Source organism: Muntiacus reevesi, chromosome 8 (genome assembly GCF_963930625.1).
Source record: "Muntiacus reevesi chromosome 8, mMunRee1.1, whole genome shotgun sequence".
Classification (NCBI taxonomy): domain Eukaryota; kingdom Metazoa; phylum Chordata; class Mammalia; order Artiodactyla; family Cervidae; genus Muntiacus; species Muntiacus reevesi.
Window position 1 is genome coordinate 6,973,883 of NC_089256.1, and position 19,703 is coordinate 6,993,585.

At 36.7% G+C, this 19,703-nt stretch overlaps 1 protein-coding gene across 4 annotated transcripts in view; it reads left to right on the forward strand.

Moving 5' to 3' along the window:
• XRN1 (5'-3' exoribonuclease 1) overlaps positions 1–19,703 on the forward strand; it is a 114,271-nt gene that overhangs the window by 89,664 nt on the left and 4,904 nt on the right. For 2 of the 4 annotated variants that reach the window (XM_065942913.1, XM_065942916.1), the window contains exons 34-42: positions 5,862–5,923; positions 7,299–7,409; positions 7,565–7,687; positions 8,134–8,293; positions 10,116–10,294; positions 11,958–12,071; positions 12,165–12,267; positions 18,774–18,812; positions 19,165–19,325. In XM_065942913.1, the coding sequence (XP_065798985.1) occupies positions 5,862–5,923; positions 7,299–7,409; positions 7,565–7,687; positions 8,134–8,293; positions 10,116–10,294; positions 11,958–12,071; positions 12,165–12,267; positions 18,774–18,812; positions 19,165–19,325 (1,052 nt within the window). The remainder of the gene's footprint in view (positions 1–5,861; positions 5,924–7,298; positions 7,410–7,564; positions 7,688–8,133; positions 8,294–10,115; positions 10,295–11,957; positions 12,072–12,164; positions 12,268–18,773; positions 18,813–19,164; positions 19,326–19,703) is intronic. The other 2 variants (XM_065942915.1, XM_065942914.1) reach the window with 2 other exon arrangements.

Consider the following 19,703-nt stretch of genomic DNA (forward strand, 5'->3'; position numbering starts at 1 on the left):
TATATGAGGGTCCAGTTTCTTCACATCCTCCACAACACTTGCTATGGAGTGTTGTTATCCAGCTTTTTTGTTATAGTCATCCTAGTAAATGTAAAGTGGAGTCTCCTTGTGGTTTTCATTTCTAATTCATTAGTAACTAATAGTGCTGAACGTGTTTTCATGTGCTTATTGGCTGTTTATCTTCTTTGGAGAAACGTTCAAATCCTTTGCTCATTTTAAAATTAGGTTGTCTTCACTGGAGGAGGTACCCACTCCAGTATTCTTGCCTGGAGAATTCCATGGACAGAGAAGCCTGGCAGGCCATAGTCCATGGGATCACAAAGAGTCGGACATGACCGAGTGACTAACACACACACCCAGCCCACTTGAATCTGCAACCTAACCCAGGAGACAGATAAGGCACAGAGGGTGGCAGGATGAAGTGTCATTCCAAACCCTACAAGATAGGGACGAGGTGGGGGGAGTGGACGTAGCCAAGAGACAAGCTTTCAGAGGTCCATGCCTGCATGGAGGGCTTCCCTGAGGAGGAGGCATGTGAGATGAGGCCAAGAGGGTGTGTGAGTGTTAGCTTGTGGAAAGGAAAGGACAAAGGGTTCTGGGCAGAGGTTAGAGGACCAGGTGTGAGTAGCCACTGGGCCCAGGGTGTGTGTGCAACACCACACTCCGTGCCAGGGGTGTGGTGGGGTGCCTCTCCAGATCCTGGGCTTTGGGAAGGTGCTAGTGCTGCTGGGGTCCCAGGGACACAGGGTAGGCAGTACAAATTCAAACTTTGGCGGTGACACACCCTGCAAAGCAGGTGAGCCCCCAGATACAATGCAGGTAAGAAAAGCCAGACACAGAAAAAGCCATAGAATGTGTGATTCCATTTCTACAAAATGTCCAGAACAAGAAAATCCACAGAGATAAAGAGTGGGTTTGTGGTTTCCAGGGTCTGGGGGAAGATGGGGGGTCACAGCTAATGTGTCTCTCAGGCCAGAAGGTGTAGGCCAGAGGCAAGTGTGGGTACCCTGAAAGAAGCGTGCACCCCAGTCAGGCATGCACCCAGCTGGGAAAGTATGCCAACCTGTACCCCACTGCTCCTGGTACCCTGCCCCCAGCAGTGGCAGCCCTGGCAAGGGAGTGCCTGTGTCAGTGGCCAAGCCTTGGTGACCTGTGGCCACTCCACCCTGAATTCTGGTAGGAGCAGGAGTGTATTGGGATGCAGCCTGCCCTCTCCTTGTACACTGGGCTTTCAAGAATCCTGGCCAAGCCCGGGCTCCTCCATGCTGGGCCTCAGGCTTCTCTTCTGGACGATGGAACAATAGCCTCGTCCTCAGTGGACAGTGGTCAAGTTTAAGGGTGTTTGTACCCAGAAAAGACTGAATCAGCTGAACTGCCCTTATTGACTCCTCGGAACAGCCACTGGGTTCTGGGTTCCATCAGGAATACTCAGTGCTTTTATTAATGACAGCAGCAGCAATAGTAGTAATAACAGTAATGGGAGGACTAGTGTGAGAACATAAGAACCATGACCTTGCACTTTCATATGCTGTGGCAGTTGAGTTCAAAGCCTCAGATCACCTCTCCTAGGAAACCACGCCCCTGAGAAGTCACATGCATGTGAAATGCCACGCTCCTTATGAGCCTTCAGTTCTTCACCTGCAAAGCGAAGTTTAAATCAAACCAGGTCAGGAACACTGCCCAGAGGGACAAATCAACTAATCCTACCTTGATTTACAGTTTTGGTCTCCAGGGGATTTTCTTTCTCTCTCTCTCTCTCTTTTTTTTTTTTGGTTGTTTGTTTGCATCCAAGTTAAAAATACACTGCTTGAAAATAAAATTTAAAAAGTTAGGTTGTCTTTTCGTTCTTGAGTTGTAAGAGTACTTTTAATATTCCATATCCTATGAAGTACTTTTTATGTTCTATATACTATATGCTGTTCAGATATTTGATTTGCAGATATGTGCTATCATTCTGTGGTTGTCTTTTAACTTTCTTTACAGTGTCCTTGAAGCACAGAAGTTTTTAATTTTGACCGAGTCCAATTTATCTATTTCTACTTTTTCTTTAGTTGCTTGTGCTTTAGGAATCATCTAAGCAACCATTACCTAATTCAAGGTCACAAAAATTTACACCTGTGTTTTCTTCTAAGAGCATTACAGTTTTATCTGTAACATTTAGGTCTCTTTTCCGTTTTTGAATAACTGCATATATGGTATAAGTCCACATTCACTCTTTTGCATACAGACATCTAGTTGTCCCAGCACTATGTATTAAAAGACTGTTCTTTGCTCGTTGAATTTTCTTTGCACTCCATTGAATTGTCTTGGCACCCTTGTCAGAAATCAGTTGACCATAGACACATAGGTTTATTTCTAGTTTCTAATTGCATTTCACAGATCTACATTCCATATTTTTGTACACAACACACCATCTTCATTACCATAGTTTTGTTATCAGTTTTGCAATTGGAAAATTTGAATCCTCCACCTTTGTTTTTCAAGATTATATTGTCAAGTTCTGGTCTCTTGCATTTCCATGTAAATTTTAGGATCAGCTTGTCTATTTTTGCAAATATGGCAGCTGGAATTTCTATAGGGATTATACTGAATCTGTAGACCACTTTGGGTAGTATTGTCATCTTCAGTAAGCCTTTCTATTTCTTTCAATGATGTCTTGTAGTATTCAGTGTATAAGTCTTGAATTTTTTGTTAAATTTATTACTAAGTATTTTATTCTATCGCAGTTGTCAGTAGAGCTGTTTTCTTAATTTTGAGAGCATATTATTCATTACTATTTATAGAAATAAAACTAACTTTTGTATATTAATTTTGTATTCCTCCACCTTGTTGAACTTATTTATTAGCCCTAGTTTTTTGTGGCTTCCACAAATGTAGTTTTACTTCTTCCTATACAATCCGGATGCCTTGTTTATTTTTCTTGCCTAATTGTGTGGCTAAAATCACCAGTTAAATAGAAGTGGTGAGGGTAAGCATCCTTGTCTTGATCTTAAGGGTAAGCTTTCAGTCTTTCATCATTAAATATAATGTTAACTGTGGGGTTTTGATAGCTGCCCTTTATTAGGTGAAGAAGTTTCTTTGTATTCCTAGATTGTTGATTTTTTTTAACCTTGGAGAGATGTTAGTTTTTGTCACATGCTGTTTCTTTGACTTTTGAGATGATCATATGGTTTCTGTCCTTTGTGTATTCGATGTGTTTTTTTTCATTGATTGTTTTTCATATGTTGAACCAACCTTGCATACCTGGGATAAATCCCACTAGATCTTGGTGTATAATCCTCCTTATACACTACAAGATTCTATTCACTGGTATTTTGTTGAGGATCTTTGCATCTGTATTCATAAAAGACATTTGTAATTTTCTTGTGATGTCTTTAGTTTTGGTATCATGGTAATACTGGGCTCATAGAATGTTGGAATAGCATTTTGAAAGAGCTCTAGCCTCATTCTAATCTCAAGTAGCAGCCAGGGTATGGATTTTCACACAAAAAAAATACTACCTGTTTTTTTTTCCAAGGCTTCATGGAACTGGAGAGTAAGGGATGGAACTGAGTTGGGCAAGTTCAAATGTCACAAAGCTCACTGCTTTTACTAAGATTCAGTCTTTTTTCTTGAAGAAATACATCCCAGATTGTTGCAGGTCTTTGATTAATTTCCATCATTCTGAAAATTAGGATTCTGGTAATATTTATATTCATTTTCTTGTTGCTTTTATGGAGGAAAGAATTTGTAGAGGTCCTTCAGTATTTTTGCTGATGTCACCTCACTAACCACATTTTGAGATAAATTTAAATTGTATTTAGAGTAACCCAGTTACCTTTTTGTGTATATAAACACTTGCCTATTACATTACTCCAGGGACTTCCCTGGCAGTCCAGTGGTTAAGACGTCATGCTTCCACTACAGGGGCACAAGTGTAGTCTTTGGTTGGGGAAGCTAAGATCTTACATGCTGCAAGACATGGCCAAAAAATGTAAAATAAATATGTAAATAAATTCAAACTATATTACAGATTTTTGTTAAGAATATGTGCGAGTATTTTGTTGTTCATATTCTCTAACATATTTTATATATTTTGACTCTTTTCATTCATTTCAGTAGTCCACTGTGTTTTAGGCACAGTAGGGAATACAGATACACAGATGAGAACCCTCATCTTACAGTTACTTTTTCTCTTCTCTTGATCATAGTATTCCCAAATTGTATCAGATTGCTCTTCATGTGCAAAATATGGCTCTTTTGTTATTCATTTATTTATTCAGTTGTATTATGTGCAAGGTATTGTTTTAGGTGCTGGGGATAAGTCAGACAAGTTTTCTGACCTAATGGACTTTATATTCTAAGGTTGAGACTAACAATAGGCAAAGAATAAATTCTGTAATCTGTAGTAATAATAAATCTATGATGAAAAATAAAGCAGAGTAAGAAGATTGAGTGATGCAGATGCTGTTTTAAATTGGGTAGTCAAGTAATACCTCTCCAAGGATACGTTTGAATAGGGACCCAAATGAAAGGGAAGTGGAATCAGCTTGCTGAAGAGCTTTCCAGCAGAGGAAATACCAAGTGCCGAGTCCTGAATCTAATTGATTATATTTTATATGCACATGGTATTTTATGTATTTATATATTTCCTATAGTTTAAGAATAGTGTTTATAAAATGTTTTTCTAAAAACTATTTTGAAAAAACTTTTCTTGTTTTATAACTTTGGTTCAGATTTTTGTTTTTGTTTTGCACCAGTATCTATATGTTGTTTCTTTTACATTTTAAGTTAAATATAGATTCATGTCCCCATAAATCTGATAATTAAAGCTTCAAGATTTTATAGTTAATTAAAATGTTTGTGATTTTTCTTCAAGTTATTCTTTATATAAAAGTATGTAAGCCATTTACATTATGTGGAATTCCAATTAGTTTTCTTGTGTGTCTCAACAAAGGCTTAATGTTGAATCATGTCATGTTACTTTTACTTTTCCTCCTTTTTTGCAAGAATTCTTCCTCTCCTTCCTTTCTTCTTTTACCCTCTCTTTCTCTCTCTTCCCTTCCCTTCTCATCTTTGTGCCTCACTTCCCTTTTCTCTCATTCCATCCCCTCCCTCCCATCCCTTCCCTCTACTTCTTTCCTCATCCTCTCTTTCCTCTTGTGTCCCTCTCTTTCTTCCTCCTTCCTTTTTTTCTTTCTTCCTTCTTTTCTTTCCTTCATCCTTTTTCCCTTCCCTCCTTCCTCTTCTAATCTATCCTTTTTCATTTTCTTTCTGTTTTAATTTCCTGTTAACAAGAATACTAACATAGCTTCCTCATTGGTCTCTTACTCTTTCTATATAATAAGCCACTGCTATATTTTAATTTTCTTAAAGCACAATTCTGATCAGATTCCTACGTGATCAAAACTTTTCTGTGATTATGCCCATTACCTCCAGTGTAATTCCATAGTCTTCAGTCCTTGGCAGATTATGCCTGCAGCCTGCTCCTCTAGTTCAACTAAGCTGCATTATACTTCTTAGCCTCCAGCAGAACTTGTCTATTTAGAGTGCCACAAATATTCTTTGCTTTCTGCTTCTCCTATTATTTGTCTTTTCTCTTATTATTTTCTTTGCTGGAATACTTAGCCCCCTATTCTGCCCTTTGGAGACTTGCCGTCTGCAAGACTCAATTAGATGCCACCTTTCTTTTTCCCTTGTTGTTGCCTGTATCTTTTCTCCCCCTCATCTAGATTACAAGTTCCTCAAAAGCAGGGCCTTTGTCTCCCTCTGTGAAATTCAGTGAATTTTTTATCACTGTGCCTTGCTGTGGTAAATATTTGGTAAATTTAATAGGTATGCAACAAATTTCATTTAACAGAATTTCTATTTTCTTTGCCTAGTTAAAGAAGAGTGTAAGAGTCCTAAAACTGAGAGTCGGTCACAGAAGATGTCAAATAGGCAGGTAAGCTTCTTAAAATCAAATTTCTAGTAGCCCACTTTTTATTGGAATTGGTGGCATCTGCCTTAACTTTGCAGCCCTTTCAACCAGATTCATAATGTGTGTGGCAAGGTGGTTGCTGAGCCTGTCAGTCCCTTGGATGGGAGGTTGCACAGCTCGAGTCTAAGACTTGGAATTAGAGATACATTCTGGTTCTGCCGTGTAATGGTTCAGTGGCCTTGAGCAAGTCACTGCACTTTTCACAGCCTCAATTTCTTCATCTTTAAAATGGAGACTAAAATATATCACTTGTCCTTCTCATTCATTATGTATAGTCTGGTGCTAGTGCTTAGTCCCTCACTCTTGTCTGACTCTTTGCTACCGTATGAACTGCAGCCCTCAAGGCTCCTCTTTCCATGGGAATTCTTTACCAGCTGAGCTACCAGGAAAGCCCTATATAAATACATACAAACATGCCTACTTGTATGAGTGTGTGTACATTTTATTTATAAACTATTTGGAAATACGGGCTGCTGTCCATGGGGTCACAAAGAGTTGGACACGACTGAGCGGCTAAGCATGCACGCATGTTTGTATATTCAGTGAAAGTATATAGACCAACATGGAAAAGTTAACAGTTAATTCTGTGGAGTTAGGTTAATAAGAAAAACTGAGATCATTTATGTTTTATATTAAGAGTTTCTGCTGATTGATAAAGAGTGTATATACATTTGATAATTAAAAAAACACTTTAAATCTAAAAATATACATGTATACTTCTCATGTGTGTATTTTATATACATATTATGTTTTATAACAAAGTTTTTTTAAAAGTTAGATCTCTTATAAGCTATAATATATTTATAAAAGATATCTTAGCAGATATCTTGGCACATAACAGTTGTCAGTAATGGAGCCCAATAATTTTCAGATACCAATAAAGGGTTGAATTACATGACTTTGAAAGCCCTCTCCTTCTGAAACTCATATGCTATAACTTCCTTTCTTCTAGAAAAGGAGTTCATAAACTCTTTAGTGCTGTGGGCCTCTTTGGTGAAGCGTATGGACTCTTTCTGAGAATAATAGTATTAATGCTACAATAAAATACATAACATTTGAAAGAAAACCAATTATATTGAAATGCCATTAAAATCACCACCATTGTATTAATAGTTTATTGCCTACATTCATAATTGAAGGGAATGCTAAATCTTATTTAGAAATTAATGGAGGTTAAGATGTAATTTTTTCCCTCATCAAGTTTATGGGCCCCCCCTTTTTTCCTATGATATAAAAGAAAAAATAACACTCCAAAAAGTTTGCAGTGATTTATTTAGAATACTGTTAAGTAGTAACTATAATTTTATTTACACAAAAACCCATTCTTACTCTTTTATAGACATTTGGAGGGCCTGCCAAATGTAATATTAAGCTAATGAAGAGAAATGAAAGTTCAGAAGTCTCAGAAAATCAAAAGGTTGTGACTGGTCATCCAAGTGCTGTTGATAAGGTAAAAGACCATTCATTCAGTTTCTCTTCCACACTTTAACACTTCGAAAGACGAGTGAGTGAAAATTAAATGATCGTTTTTGTATATAAAACTCTTAGTGATTTTCAGGTCCGTGTACTTTCAAAACTTCATGCACAAAATATTCATTCTTTTAGCCTAATCCTGGAATTGAGAACTTCTTAGCATCCTTGAATATCTCCAAAGAAAATGAAATACAGTCATCTCATCATGAAGAGCCTCCAAGTGAAGAACATTTGTCACCACAGTCATTTGCTATGGTTCGTATTTTATAGGAGCTTGTACAATATGGTAATTTCATTATTGTTGGCCATACGTACCCTGTGCAACAGTTAAGACACCTTCTTTTACATAGACTGATGTGATGCATATTATTGTCATCCTGTGAGGAAAACCGGGCTGTCCTGGGCAGTTTAGCCACCATAACTCCCTTGTTTTTCTTTTCTTTTTTTTTCCCCTTGTTTTTCAAACATTGTTCCCAGACTATTTGGTCAGAAATTAAGCAGGAATGATAATTATTATTTCTTTGCCAGGAAATGTGGATTTTTTTTCAACTCTCTTGATTTTCCTTATTCTTTATCTGAATGTAGTTATTGTCTTAATTTTTAACAACAGAACTTATTAAAAGGAGGATCAGTAAGCTCTGTAACTCTGTTTAACTTTTCTCTCTACCCCCACTATCTCATACCAATCATTTTCAAAGCAGAAGGGAACTCGGATGCTTAAAGAAATTCTAAAAATTGACAGCTCTGACAGTATGGACCATAAGAATGAAATGAAACAGTTTGGTAATGAAGTCACTGTTTCCTCTAGTAGAAGAGATGAATATGGATCTTCCTCACAACCTAAACAAAATAGGAAATTGAGTAAGTAAACTAAGTACTTAATAAGAAATTAAGTAAGCTAATAGCCAGCTTCAAAAATTCAGTTCATTTGTTTTTTTAATCTTGTAATTTTTAAAGATAAGACTACTTTTATTTTTTTAAGTATAATGAAGGGTAATAAGAGTATGTTTTCTTATGCTTATGTCATTACATAACAATGTATTAAATAACTGTAACCAGTAGATCTCTCATTATCTTCTTGTAGCTACTTAAATTGTATCATATACTCATCCTGTAGATTCCAAACCTAGAAAAGTTTTTACATTTTAGCTTTTTCTCAATAATTTAAAAATTATTATGTAATTTAAATATATTATTTACCTTTTCTTTTATCTGTGAAATAACATTGCAGATGTCTGTTGCAATAATTATATGACATAGATAAAGCAGTTAGCACTGTGTCTAACACATCCTAGTTGCCAATAGTTGGTATTAGTGTTATGTTAAAATAACTTGACTCACATAAAAAAGAAGCTATAAAATCAATTGAAAATAATTAATGGAGGCACACATTGGAAAGTGGCACTTACCATAAGTCTGTGAAGCCTGCAGCATAACAGCTGGCGCACAACTGGACTTCACTAGTTGTCGATCATCGCCCCTAATTCTGTGTCCACTATACTTATTATTTTGTCTCTGTAATTATCTTCAAAAGTCCACCAGGAATAATGGTAGGTGGGGACAGAAGTTTCTCAGGTAAAAAGCATTTTTAAATAAGCCAATTTGAATTTATTAAGGATCAAAATCTGGAACAACATCAGAGCCTAACTTCATTTATCCACTGAGTATCAGGATAAATAATTAAAATTCCAATAACTCTCAGGAAACAATATATATCATAGTGACAGATATATGCTTGAAATAGAGCAAAATAAAATTTTAAAACAGTATCAGGTAAGTATGATCCCACTGTCAAAAACAAGTAACTTTTACTATATTTCAGTATAGTAAAAAATATCATATACCTTAGAATGAAAATCTCAGAATCCAGCCCATGTAACAGAACTAATGTGTGACTTTGGGCAAGCCACTTATTTTTTAATCTATGATAGTTAGAGGTTTAGATTCATTCTCCACTAGGGTGTGCTTTTGTTCTGTTGGTGAGTTTCTTGATTATAAAGAATGTGATCTTTCAGAATTTTTAAATAATATTCTATATAAAGGCACTTGGAAGGTTTAAGTTCAGAAAAAAACATTCAAGAATCACTATTTTAGAGCAAAAAACATTGATCCATGTGGCTCAAAAAGTAAGATGGATTTTGAGAAAACCAAAGCTGAAGCCTCAAAACTTAAGAGTTTTAACACAGGGAACTCTCCTCAGTGGTCTGTGGTGACTAAATGGGAACAAATCTACAAAAGAGTGAATATATGTATACGTATAACTGATTTGTTTTACCGTACAGCAGAAGCTAGCACAACACTGTAAAGCAACTATACTCCAATAGAAATTAAAGAAAAAAACCTTAAGAATTAATTATAAATCAGCTCAAGAAAGCCATTTGCTTGTTTAGATTTTGCCTACAACGTGTTGATCTCTCACGATGTTAATTTTTGGCAGTCATCAACTTATATTTTTAAATCTTTATCTTAATTATATGTCAATAATTAATTATAATCATCTAAAAATCTTCATTTAGTTCTAGTTATTTTAGGCAAGACTAAATAGTTTTTACATTTGCTTCATGGGAAGTTCCTCTTTTCACTTTTTAACTGTGTCTTACTTGCTATTCTGTAAAGCCCTGCCATAGTTGCGTAGTTTGAAGTATCATTTAATGTAGATATGTCCTTTTCTCTTTCTTTGTAGCATCTTATATGAACAAGCCTCACAGTGCTAGTGAGTACCATAATGTTCAGTCTATGGACAGTGTTTGCTGGCCTACTGGCCAGATTCCTCCTGTGTCTACACCAGTAACTGAACTTTCTCGAATTTGTTCCCTTGTTGGAATGCCACAACCAGATTTCTCCTTTCTGAGAACACCACAGGTATAGTATACTACTGTTCTTCTATTTGCATAAGTTATTGATCACTGAGCTTAAGCAAATCAACTGAAAATCTCGGCTGGAAATAATAAAGTGGAGCTGGTATTTTTGACTTTATGAGAAGCATAGATGAATACTTATCCCTCTGGCTTTTCCATGTATGCATAACCAGAGCCCTCAGTCACACTGACAGGAACTTGGGCAGCAGGTTGCCTCGCAGGATTCTTCAGAGTGATGATAGGGGTAGGGGTCTTGGTGTACAGTGCATCTGTCAAACTGGTTTCAGAAACTACCCATCTTTTTTTTTTTTTTGAGAACCCCAAAGAACTTTTGTTTACTTGTATTATATCCATATTTACCAAATTAAAAATGAAAAAAAATTTAAGTTGTTAATTAAAAATGACTTTTTGAAAAAATTTAGTGAGAAGAATGTTATTGCCCTACATTTTTGCAAGTCTTTTCCATCTTCTAGATTAATAGAAGAAGCTAGATTCTCATATCTGCTTCTTACTATCCATCTCTTGTAATATGTGGTTTTGGTTGAAATACATGAAGAAAATCTGACCTCACACGAATAGTTGGAAAAAAGGAAGAAAATTTTAATAGTCTTTTCATATCATTGTGGATATTTTTTGATAAACAACATTAAAACATGGTATTTTCTTTATAGTTAGTGCAATTGTAGAATGTGAAATTATATTAATAAACGTTTGGTTCTCTCTATACTTATGAGAAAGTGAGAGTGAAAAGAACAAATAACATTTTTGTATTATTATAAAAATAGTTTGAAGCTCTGGAAAGGGTCTCAGGGACCTCTGAGGTCCCCATACCACACCTTGAGAACCACTACAGGAAATCTGTTTTATCCTTTTTACATCCAAACTCTTGACATATTCTTACCTAAAACAACCGTTAATAATAATGGTAATAATACTATGTTAGTATAATGATATGAACATAATATTAATAATGATAGTAATAATACTGTACTTAGTAATACTACTACATAAATATGAGTACTTTTTGAAAAAGCATTTTTCTAAAAGTCTTTTTTATAAAGGAAAAGAGTATACTATAAAGAATTGTCATTCAAATGTAAATATAAAATCAGTCAGAACTTCTGAGTTTTTAAGATTTTGGCAGTTAATTCATGTTAGCAAAATGTCTGCTATTTAAAGGATGGTGGAAAGCAGGGGTCAGCAAATTTTTTCCATAAACAGCCAGATAGTAAATATTTCAGGCTTTGTGGGCCATATGGTCTCTGTCACAACTGCTTTCCTCTGCAGTTATAGTAGGTATAGGCCAGCCATAAGAGTAGACTTGGCTGTGCTCCAGTAAAATCTTACATACAAAAACAAATAGGAAACCTAGTTTCCTGATCCTAGATGTAAAGAAGAAAGTTTAGCTGACTTTCATTTACACTAGGATTCCTGACCCTTCAGCTAGCTTAGAGATCATTTTAACTTTGTAAACACTGAAAGACAAGGGAACAGTTTTAAAGTTTTTGCATCATAACTGAAAACTTAAGCTATAGTCCTTCTTTGAATTCTTGAAATTGTTTTTTACAGAATGTTAGATGAAATTATTCTCCTTGTTTAAGCTTTCTAGGAGGAGGTCAACTTCCTGGACAGATAACTTAATAAACATTCCTGTTCTCTTTTTTTAGACAATGACAGTTTGCCAGGTAAAATTATCTAACGGCTTACTGGTACATGGGCCACAGTGCCATTCTGAAAATGAAGCCAAGGAAAAAGCTGCACTTTTTGCTATACAACAATTGGTGAGAACTGTCCATGAATTCTCTACTAAATCTTTAAGTAATCCCTCTAGATGTTTTTGCTGCATTGTTTTATAACTTTAAATACTTTCATAGGGCTCCTTAGGAGTGAATTTCCCTTTGCCTCCACGAATATTTCCAAGTTATCCTCCAGCTGTACCACCTGGAACCATTCCTCCAGTTTTCCCCCAACCTACTGGTAAGGTATCTTTCTTGTCTAAATATTTACCATTTAATTATTGTTTTTAGAAAGTTCTTTTAAGAAGCATCACTTCAAGGAACCAAAAAATGATCTAAATGTCTCGGTAATGTAAGGAGTTGTAAGGGGTAAGCCTGAAACCAGAGCCTGCAGATTCATCTAGAAATTCAGGGAGTATTAAACTGGTTATCTCTTCTCTTTGCCCAGACTCCCTTAAACTGAATAATGAACTATTTTAAGTGTGAACCTGTAAGGACAAAGAGATGAGAGAAGAAATATCAGCACATTAGAATTTGAAAAGAGTTTGTGATGAGAAAAGAAGAGAAATAGAAACCGATTTTTTTTTTTTTTCAGCAACAGAGTAGGGTTATGCTCAACTGAAGAGTGTATAAAAGAGGATACAAACCGACAGATGAGCAGATTGTCCCTCACAGTTCCCAAGAGATTCAGAACTTGAAAGTGTCAAACGCTATCAGAGGCATGGCCTGAAAAGAGGGAATCAGTTCAATATGTGTAGCAAGAATGATGAAACTCCTCCCCAGAGCCTTCCCCCACACAGTCAAGCAGTTAACATCTTCAGGCAAAAGCCTGGAGGTATGGTCTCCAGAAAGCTCCATACATATGAGACAGCAGGTACAGAATAGATATGAGATAGTAGGCTGGAAACTGAGGCTACATGAAGTTCCTATTCCCTGGCTGTAACAAGCCTTAGCCCAGATAGGAAGTTAGAGGATGGTTTTTTGAGAAATTCATTGAATTCCAAGCGAAAGACCCACCAACTTTTGGAGGATGTCCCAACCAAAAGGCTGGCTCTCTATTCAGTCATCCTAGAGAGAAGCTGAGGATCTCAAGTCATCTAGCCCTGAACCCTCCCAACACACATACTGCTTCTAATCATAGTTTTAATGTCTTGCTCTTTAATATGAAGAAATAATAGACTGTGAGAAACCACTGAACATTTTAGGAAAATCTCTATAAGAGGTTAAACAAAGATAAATGAAAGAGACCTGGAGATAGTGTTAGAAAGAAGAGAACTTCAGAGACAGCTTTGGTTAGCATTCTTATGAAATGAAACAGTATTGAACCCCCCCCCCAAAAAAAAAATTAAGAACAAGAATTCATCAATAAAAGAATAATTGGAGAACAAAAATTGTTGAGCAAAAATTTTAAAATTCAATAGGTAAAGCAAAGCCACAGAAATCTCAGGAAAAAGATCAACATAAAAGGAGGAAAATAAAAAGTAAGAGAGATTTAGAGGAATGGTCCGTAGATCCAATACCTATCTAATTGGAGTTCCAGAAAAAGTGACCAGAGATCATGGGAAGGAGGAAAGTTATCAAAGAAATAGTTTCTTCTGACCAAGGGACATGCATCTGTAAACTGAAAGAGCCACCAGATGCTTAGCACTAAATGAAAAGAGACACAGATTGCCTTGGGATTTAGAATACCAGCAGTAAAGGGAAACAATAAACAGAGCAAAAACGGCACTCAGTTGTGGATGTGACTGCTATGGAAGTAAAGTCCAGTCCTGTTAAAAGCAGTATTGCTTAGGAACCTGGAATGTTAGGTCCATGAATCAAGGCAAATTGGAAGTGGTCACACAGGAGATGGCAACAATGAACTTCAACATTTTAGGAATCTGCGAACTAAAATGGACTGGAATGGGTGAATTTAACTCAGATGACCATTATATCTACTACTGTGGGCAAGAATTCCTTAGAAGAAATGGAGCAGCCATCATAGTCAACAACAGAATCTGAAATGCAGTACTTAGATGCAGTCTGTAAAATGACAGAATGATCTCTGTTCATTTCCGAGGCAAACCATTCAGTTTCACCGTAATTTAAGTCTAAGCCCTGACCAGTAATGCTGAAGAAGCTGAAGTTGAACGGTTCTATGAAAACCTACAAGACCTTTTAGAACTAACACCCAAAAAAGATTATAGGGACTGGAATGCAAAAGTAGGAAATCAAGAAATACCTGGAGTAACAGGCAAGTTTGGCCATGGAGTATAAAATGAAGCAGGGGAAAGGCTAGCAAAGTTTCGCCAAGAGAATGCACTGGTCGTAACAAACAGCACAAGAGAATACTCTACACATGGACATCACCAGATGATCAATACCGAAATCAGATTGATTGTATTCTTAGCAGTCGAAGATGGAGAAGCTCTATATAGTCAGCAAAAACAAGACTGGGAGCTGACTGTGGCTCAGATCATGAACTCCTTACTGACAAATTCAGGCTTAAATTGAAGAAAGTAGGGAAAACCACTAGACCATTCAGGTATGACCTAAATCAAATCCCTTACAATTATACAGTGAAAGTGACAAATAGATTCAAGGGATTAGATCTGATAGGCAGAGTGCCTGAAGAACTATAGACGGAGGTTCGTGACATTGTACAAGAGGCAGTGATAAAGACCATCCCCAAGAAAAAGAAGTGCAAAAACGCAAAGCAGTTGTCTGAGAAGGCCTTACAACAGCTATGAAAAGAAGAGAAGTGAAAGGCAAAGGAGAAAAGGAAAGATATACCCATCTGAATGCAGTTCCAAAGAATAACAAGGAAAGATAAGAAAGCCTTCCTCAGTGATCAATGCAAAGAAGTAGAGGAAAACAATAGAAGGGGAAAGACTAGAGATCTCTTCAAGAAAATTAGAGATGCCAAGGGAACTTTTCATGCACAGATGAGCTCAATAAAGGACAGAAATGGTATGAACCTAACAGAAGCAGAAGATATTAAGAAGAGGTGGCAAGAATACACAGAAAAACTATACAAAAAAGATCTTCACGATCCAGAAAGTGACGATGGTGTGATCACTCACCTAGAGCCAGACATCCTGGAATGAGAAACCAAGCGGGCCATAGGAAGCATCACTACGAACAAAGCTAGTGGAGGTGATGGAATTCCAGTTGAGCTATTCCAGATCCTAAAAGATGATGCTGTGAAAGTGCTGCACTCAATATGCCAGCAAATTTGGAAACTCAGCAGTGGCCACAGGACTGGAAAAGGTCAGTTTTCATTCCAATCCCAAAGAAAGGCAATGCCAAAGAATGCTCCAACTACCACACAGATGCATTTATTTCACATGCTAGCAAAGTAATGCTCAAAATTCTCCAAGTCAGACTTCAACAGTACATGAACCATGAACTTCCAGGTGTTCAAGCTGGTTTTAGAAAAGGCAGAGGAACCAGAGATCAAATTGCCAACATCCAGTGGATCATTGAAAAAGAGTTACAGAAAAACATCTGTTTTATTGACTATGCCAAAGGCTTTGACTATGTGGATCACAAAAAACTGTGGAAAATTTTGAAAGAGATGGGCATACCAGACCACCTGATCTGCCTCCTGAGAAATCTGTGTGCAGGTCATGAAGCAACAGTTAGAACTGGACATGGAATAACAGACTGGTTCCAAATCAAGAAAGGAGTAAGTCAAGGCTGTATATTGTCACCCTGCTTATTTAACTAATATGCAGAATATCATGAGAAACACTGGTCTGGATGAAGCACAAGCTGGAATTAAGATTCCTGGGAGATATATCAATAACCTCAGGTACTCAGATGACACCACACTTTTGTTTTTTCCTTCTATGATATTGTCATATTTTATTGTTGTTGTGTGTTTTTTTTTTTCTTCATTTATTTTTATTAGTTGGAGGCTAATTACTTTACAATATTGTAGTGGTTTTTGCCATACATTGACATGAATCACTTATGGCAGAAAGTGAAGAAGAACTAAAGAGCCTCTTGATGAAAGTGAAAGAGGAGAGTGGAAAAACTTGGCTTAAAACTCAACATTCAGAAAACGAAGATCGTTGCATCTGGTCCCATCACTTCATGGCAAATAGATGGGGAAACAGTGAGAGACTTTATTTTCTTGGGCTCCAAAATCACTGCAGATGGTGACTGTAGCCATGAAATTAAAAGATGCTTGCTCCTCGGAAGAAAAGTTATAACCAACCTAGATAGCATATTAAAAAGCAGAGCCATTGCTTTGCCAGCAAAGGTCCATCTTTTCAAGGCTATGGTTTTTCCAGTAGTCATGTATGGATATGAGAGTTGGACAATATAGAAAGCTGAGCACCGAAGAATTGATGCTTTTGAACTGTGTTGTTGGAGAAAACTCTTGAGAGTTACTTGGACTGCAAGGAAATCCAACCAGTCCATCCTAAAGGAAAATCAATGCTGAATACTCATTGAAAAGATTGATGCTGAAGCTGAAACTCCAATACCTTGGCTATCTGATGTGAAGAACTGACTCATTTGAAAAGACCCTGATGCTGGGAAAGATTGAAGGTGGGAGGAGAAGGGGACGACAGAGGATGAGATGGTTGGATGGCATCACTGACTCCATGGACATGAGTTTGGGTAAATTCTAGGAGTTGGTGATGGACAGGGAGGCCTGGCATCCTGCAGTCCACGGGGTAGCAAAGAGTCGGACACAACTGAGCGACTGAACTGAATAAAGAGAGGTCAGAGATGAAGGAAAAATACAAATAAAAGATCAAAAATCAAAATGTTATTGCATCATTGAACATAGACTAGAAGCTAGAAAGCAGTTGAACATTGATTACCTCAAAATGCTGAGACAGAATTAGTTTCATCTTAGATTTCTCTCTAAAGCCAAAGTGTGAATCTAGTGCAAGGGTAGAATGAAGACGTTTCAGACAAGCAGATTTACTTATTATGCACTGTTCTTTAGAAGTTACTGAATTCTGCACTCCAAAAAGCAAAGCAATAGTTTTTGTTTGTTTGTTTGTTTGTTTTAAAGAAAACCATGAAACTAAGGACTTACCTGATAGGTCAGTTGGCAAAGAATCTGCATGCAATGCAGGAGACCCCGGTTCAATTCCTGGGTCAGGAAGATCTCCTGGAGAAGGGAAAGGCTACCCACTCCAGTATTCTGGCCTGGAGAATTGTCCATGGGGTTTGCAAAGAGTCAGACACAACTGAGTGACTTTCACACACACACATGAAACTAAACTACACAATACCTAATATACTTATGCAATGAATGGAAATTCCATAATGCCAGCTGCTCAGCAGGTGTAGAAAGTAACTGGTTTCAATTGAAAGGGCAGGGGAAGGTCTTGGCAGGTGAGATAATGATCTGATAGATGGGCAGCATTTGGAAAAAAACGTGAAGGATAGGTGTATAAAAGACTGAGGTGCTTGTAAAAGGTAATTACTCTTAAAAGAGTTTTTTAAGTTTTACAAGGAAAAAAAAATAATCAGAGTACCCTACTTGACTTGGAAGTGATAATATGTATATAGTGACATACCACAAACTCTATATTTTTTAAACGAATATTATAATATATTGGGAGGACAGGGCAAGTAGTGAAGGGTGGTATAAAAGAACTGAATTTTGATCTATCATAGTAGTTTTAGTCTAAAAATGCCTAAAGTTGAAAAATCAGCTGGTAGTATAAGCAAATTATTGAACAGTGTGCAAATAAATAGCTAAAACAGTTAAACCTGGGATGGACAAGATGATTGCTATATTTTGTTGAAAGCCCTTTTTATTACAGTACCTATGTGTATAATTATTTTTACTTTGATTTGTTTAAAAAATGTAATTTTTCTAAGGCCATAACTTACTAAGTAGCAGTACTAGCATTCAAAAGCAAATCTACCTGGTAACAAAACCCACAATTTTGTTACTATACTACACTGGCATTCCTTTGCCTGTATGAACAATGGTTAGTCATAGAATTTTTATGACACAATAAATCTGATGTTTTCATATAACTCAAGGTAATAAGTCCACTATAACTTAGAAAATCTATTTTGATTGCTTTTTCACTTTCAAAAATGAATCCAGGGGATTTCCCTGGCAGTCTGTTGGTTAACACTTCACCTTCCAATGCAGGTTCAATACCTGGTTGGGGAGCTAGGATCTCATATGCCTGATGGCCCAAAACATCAAAAACATAAAACAGAAGTAATATTGTAATGAATTCAGTAAAAATTTTACAAATTACCCACATCAAAAAAATGCAGAAACTATATATAAATTAGTTTTAAGTAATTAGTACATATATCTAAAGGTATACTCGCAAGCTTCCCTCAAACGTAGCTGAGTTTTAGTGAGGCTGTATAGTCTTAAATTCTGTCTGCTTTTTTCTCTCTCTAAAAAGCAGCTTTGAGCACAGCACAGACCCTCTTGGCGGCAGTGTGCGAGTCCCAGATACTGCACTGGTGCTGGCTGTGTAAGGATCACCTGTGGAGCTTATTCACAACACAGGTTCCTGGGCCCTCAGAGTCTGACTAGTAGGTCTGGAGCTTTGCCCAGGAATCTGTATTTAACAAGCTCCGTGTGATTCAGATAAACAAATCAGTTTTGGGAACCACTGATTCAGTGCACTTTCAGCAGGAAACAAGCAGTGAAATTTTTTTTTTTAATTCTTGAGTTACAAATGTTAGAATAGGGAAAAGAAAGATTGTGTGTATCATATGAAAGTGATCAAATTTCAAGACTTGAGCTTTTCTGGTTTTTTTTTGTAGGCTGGGATCACTATGGAAGCAACTTAGCATTGGGGGCAGGTGAGATCCTTAAGATTTCTCTCTTTCTGCCCTGGCTTTTCTCCCCCAAGGGACAGATTTATGACCCTATTATTTTTTTTTTAAATAGTATTACAAATATTCCTAAGGCTTGTATCAGTATAAGGTACTATTGGCCTTCATAGGCCAGACAGCATAATGATAAGCTGAATGTAGGTGGTTCACAGTCCATAAGAGGACTTTGAATGTTGTAAGCAAGGTTAAACAGAACTTAAGTGTATACTCTTTGCCAAAGTGAAATAAGCTAAAAAGAAAAGTAGCAAAGGGAGGTCTTAAATTTCAGGGCTTTAATGATGCCATTTTACTAAAATAGCTTTTCCATGATTTTTAATAGCTAATGTCATGCCTTCATCATCTCATCTCTTTGGCTCAGTGCCATGGGGACCACCAATGCCAGTTCCTGGGAAGCCCTTCCATCATACACCGTATGCTGGGACCATGCCCATGGCTGGGGGAATGCCAGCTGGTGTGCACAATCAGTTCATACCTCTACAGGTGAGACCTAGAAGAGAATTGCTATATTTTTAAGAGAATATTTTACTGTTCAAAAGCTATTGATAAAATTTTATTTATTCAGTGATATCATACACAGTGCCAAGTAGAAGCCTGATCAGTACTGGAGTCGGTGCTGAGAATATGTTTTGACCACTAGTGAACCGTCTAACCTAGTTCCTGCTGTCTGAGTCTGTGTTCTAATAAATAATTGTAGCAAGTAATAATATCCTTTTCTAAAACAGTCATTTAAACTCAGGAATATAAATTTACTTTATACAGAAATTATGGATAAATTTAAGATATCTTATTCATAACTAAATTCCTTGAATTTCTAAAGTCTGGTTTGGAGATTAGAAGTGAAAGTCACAAGTCAGCAGT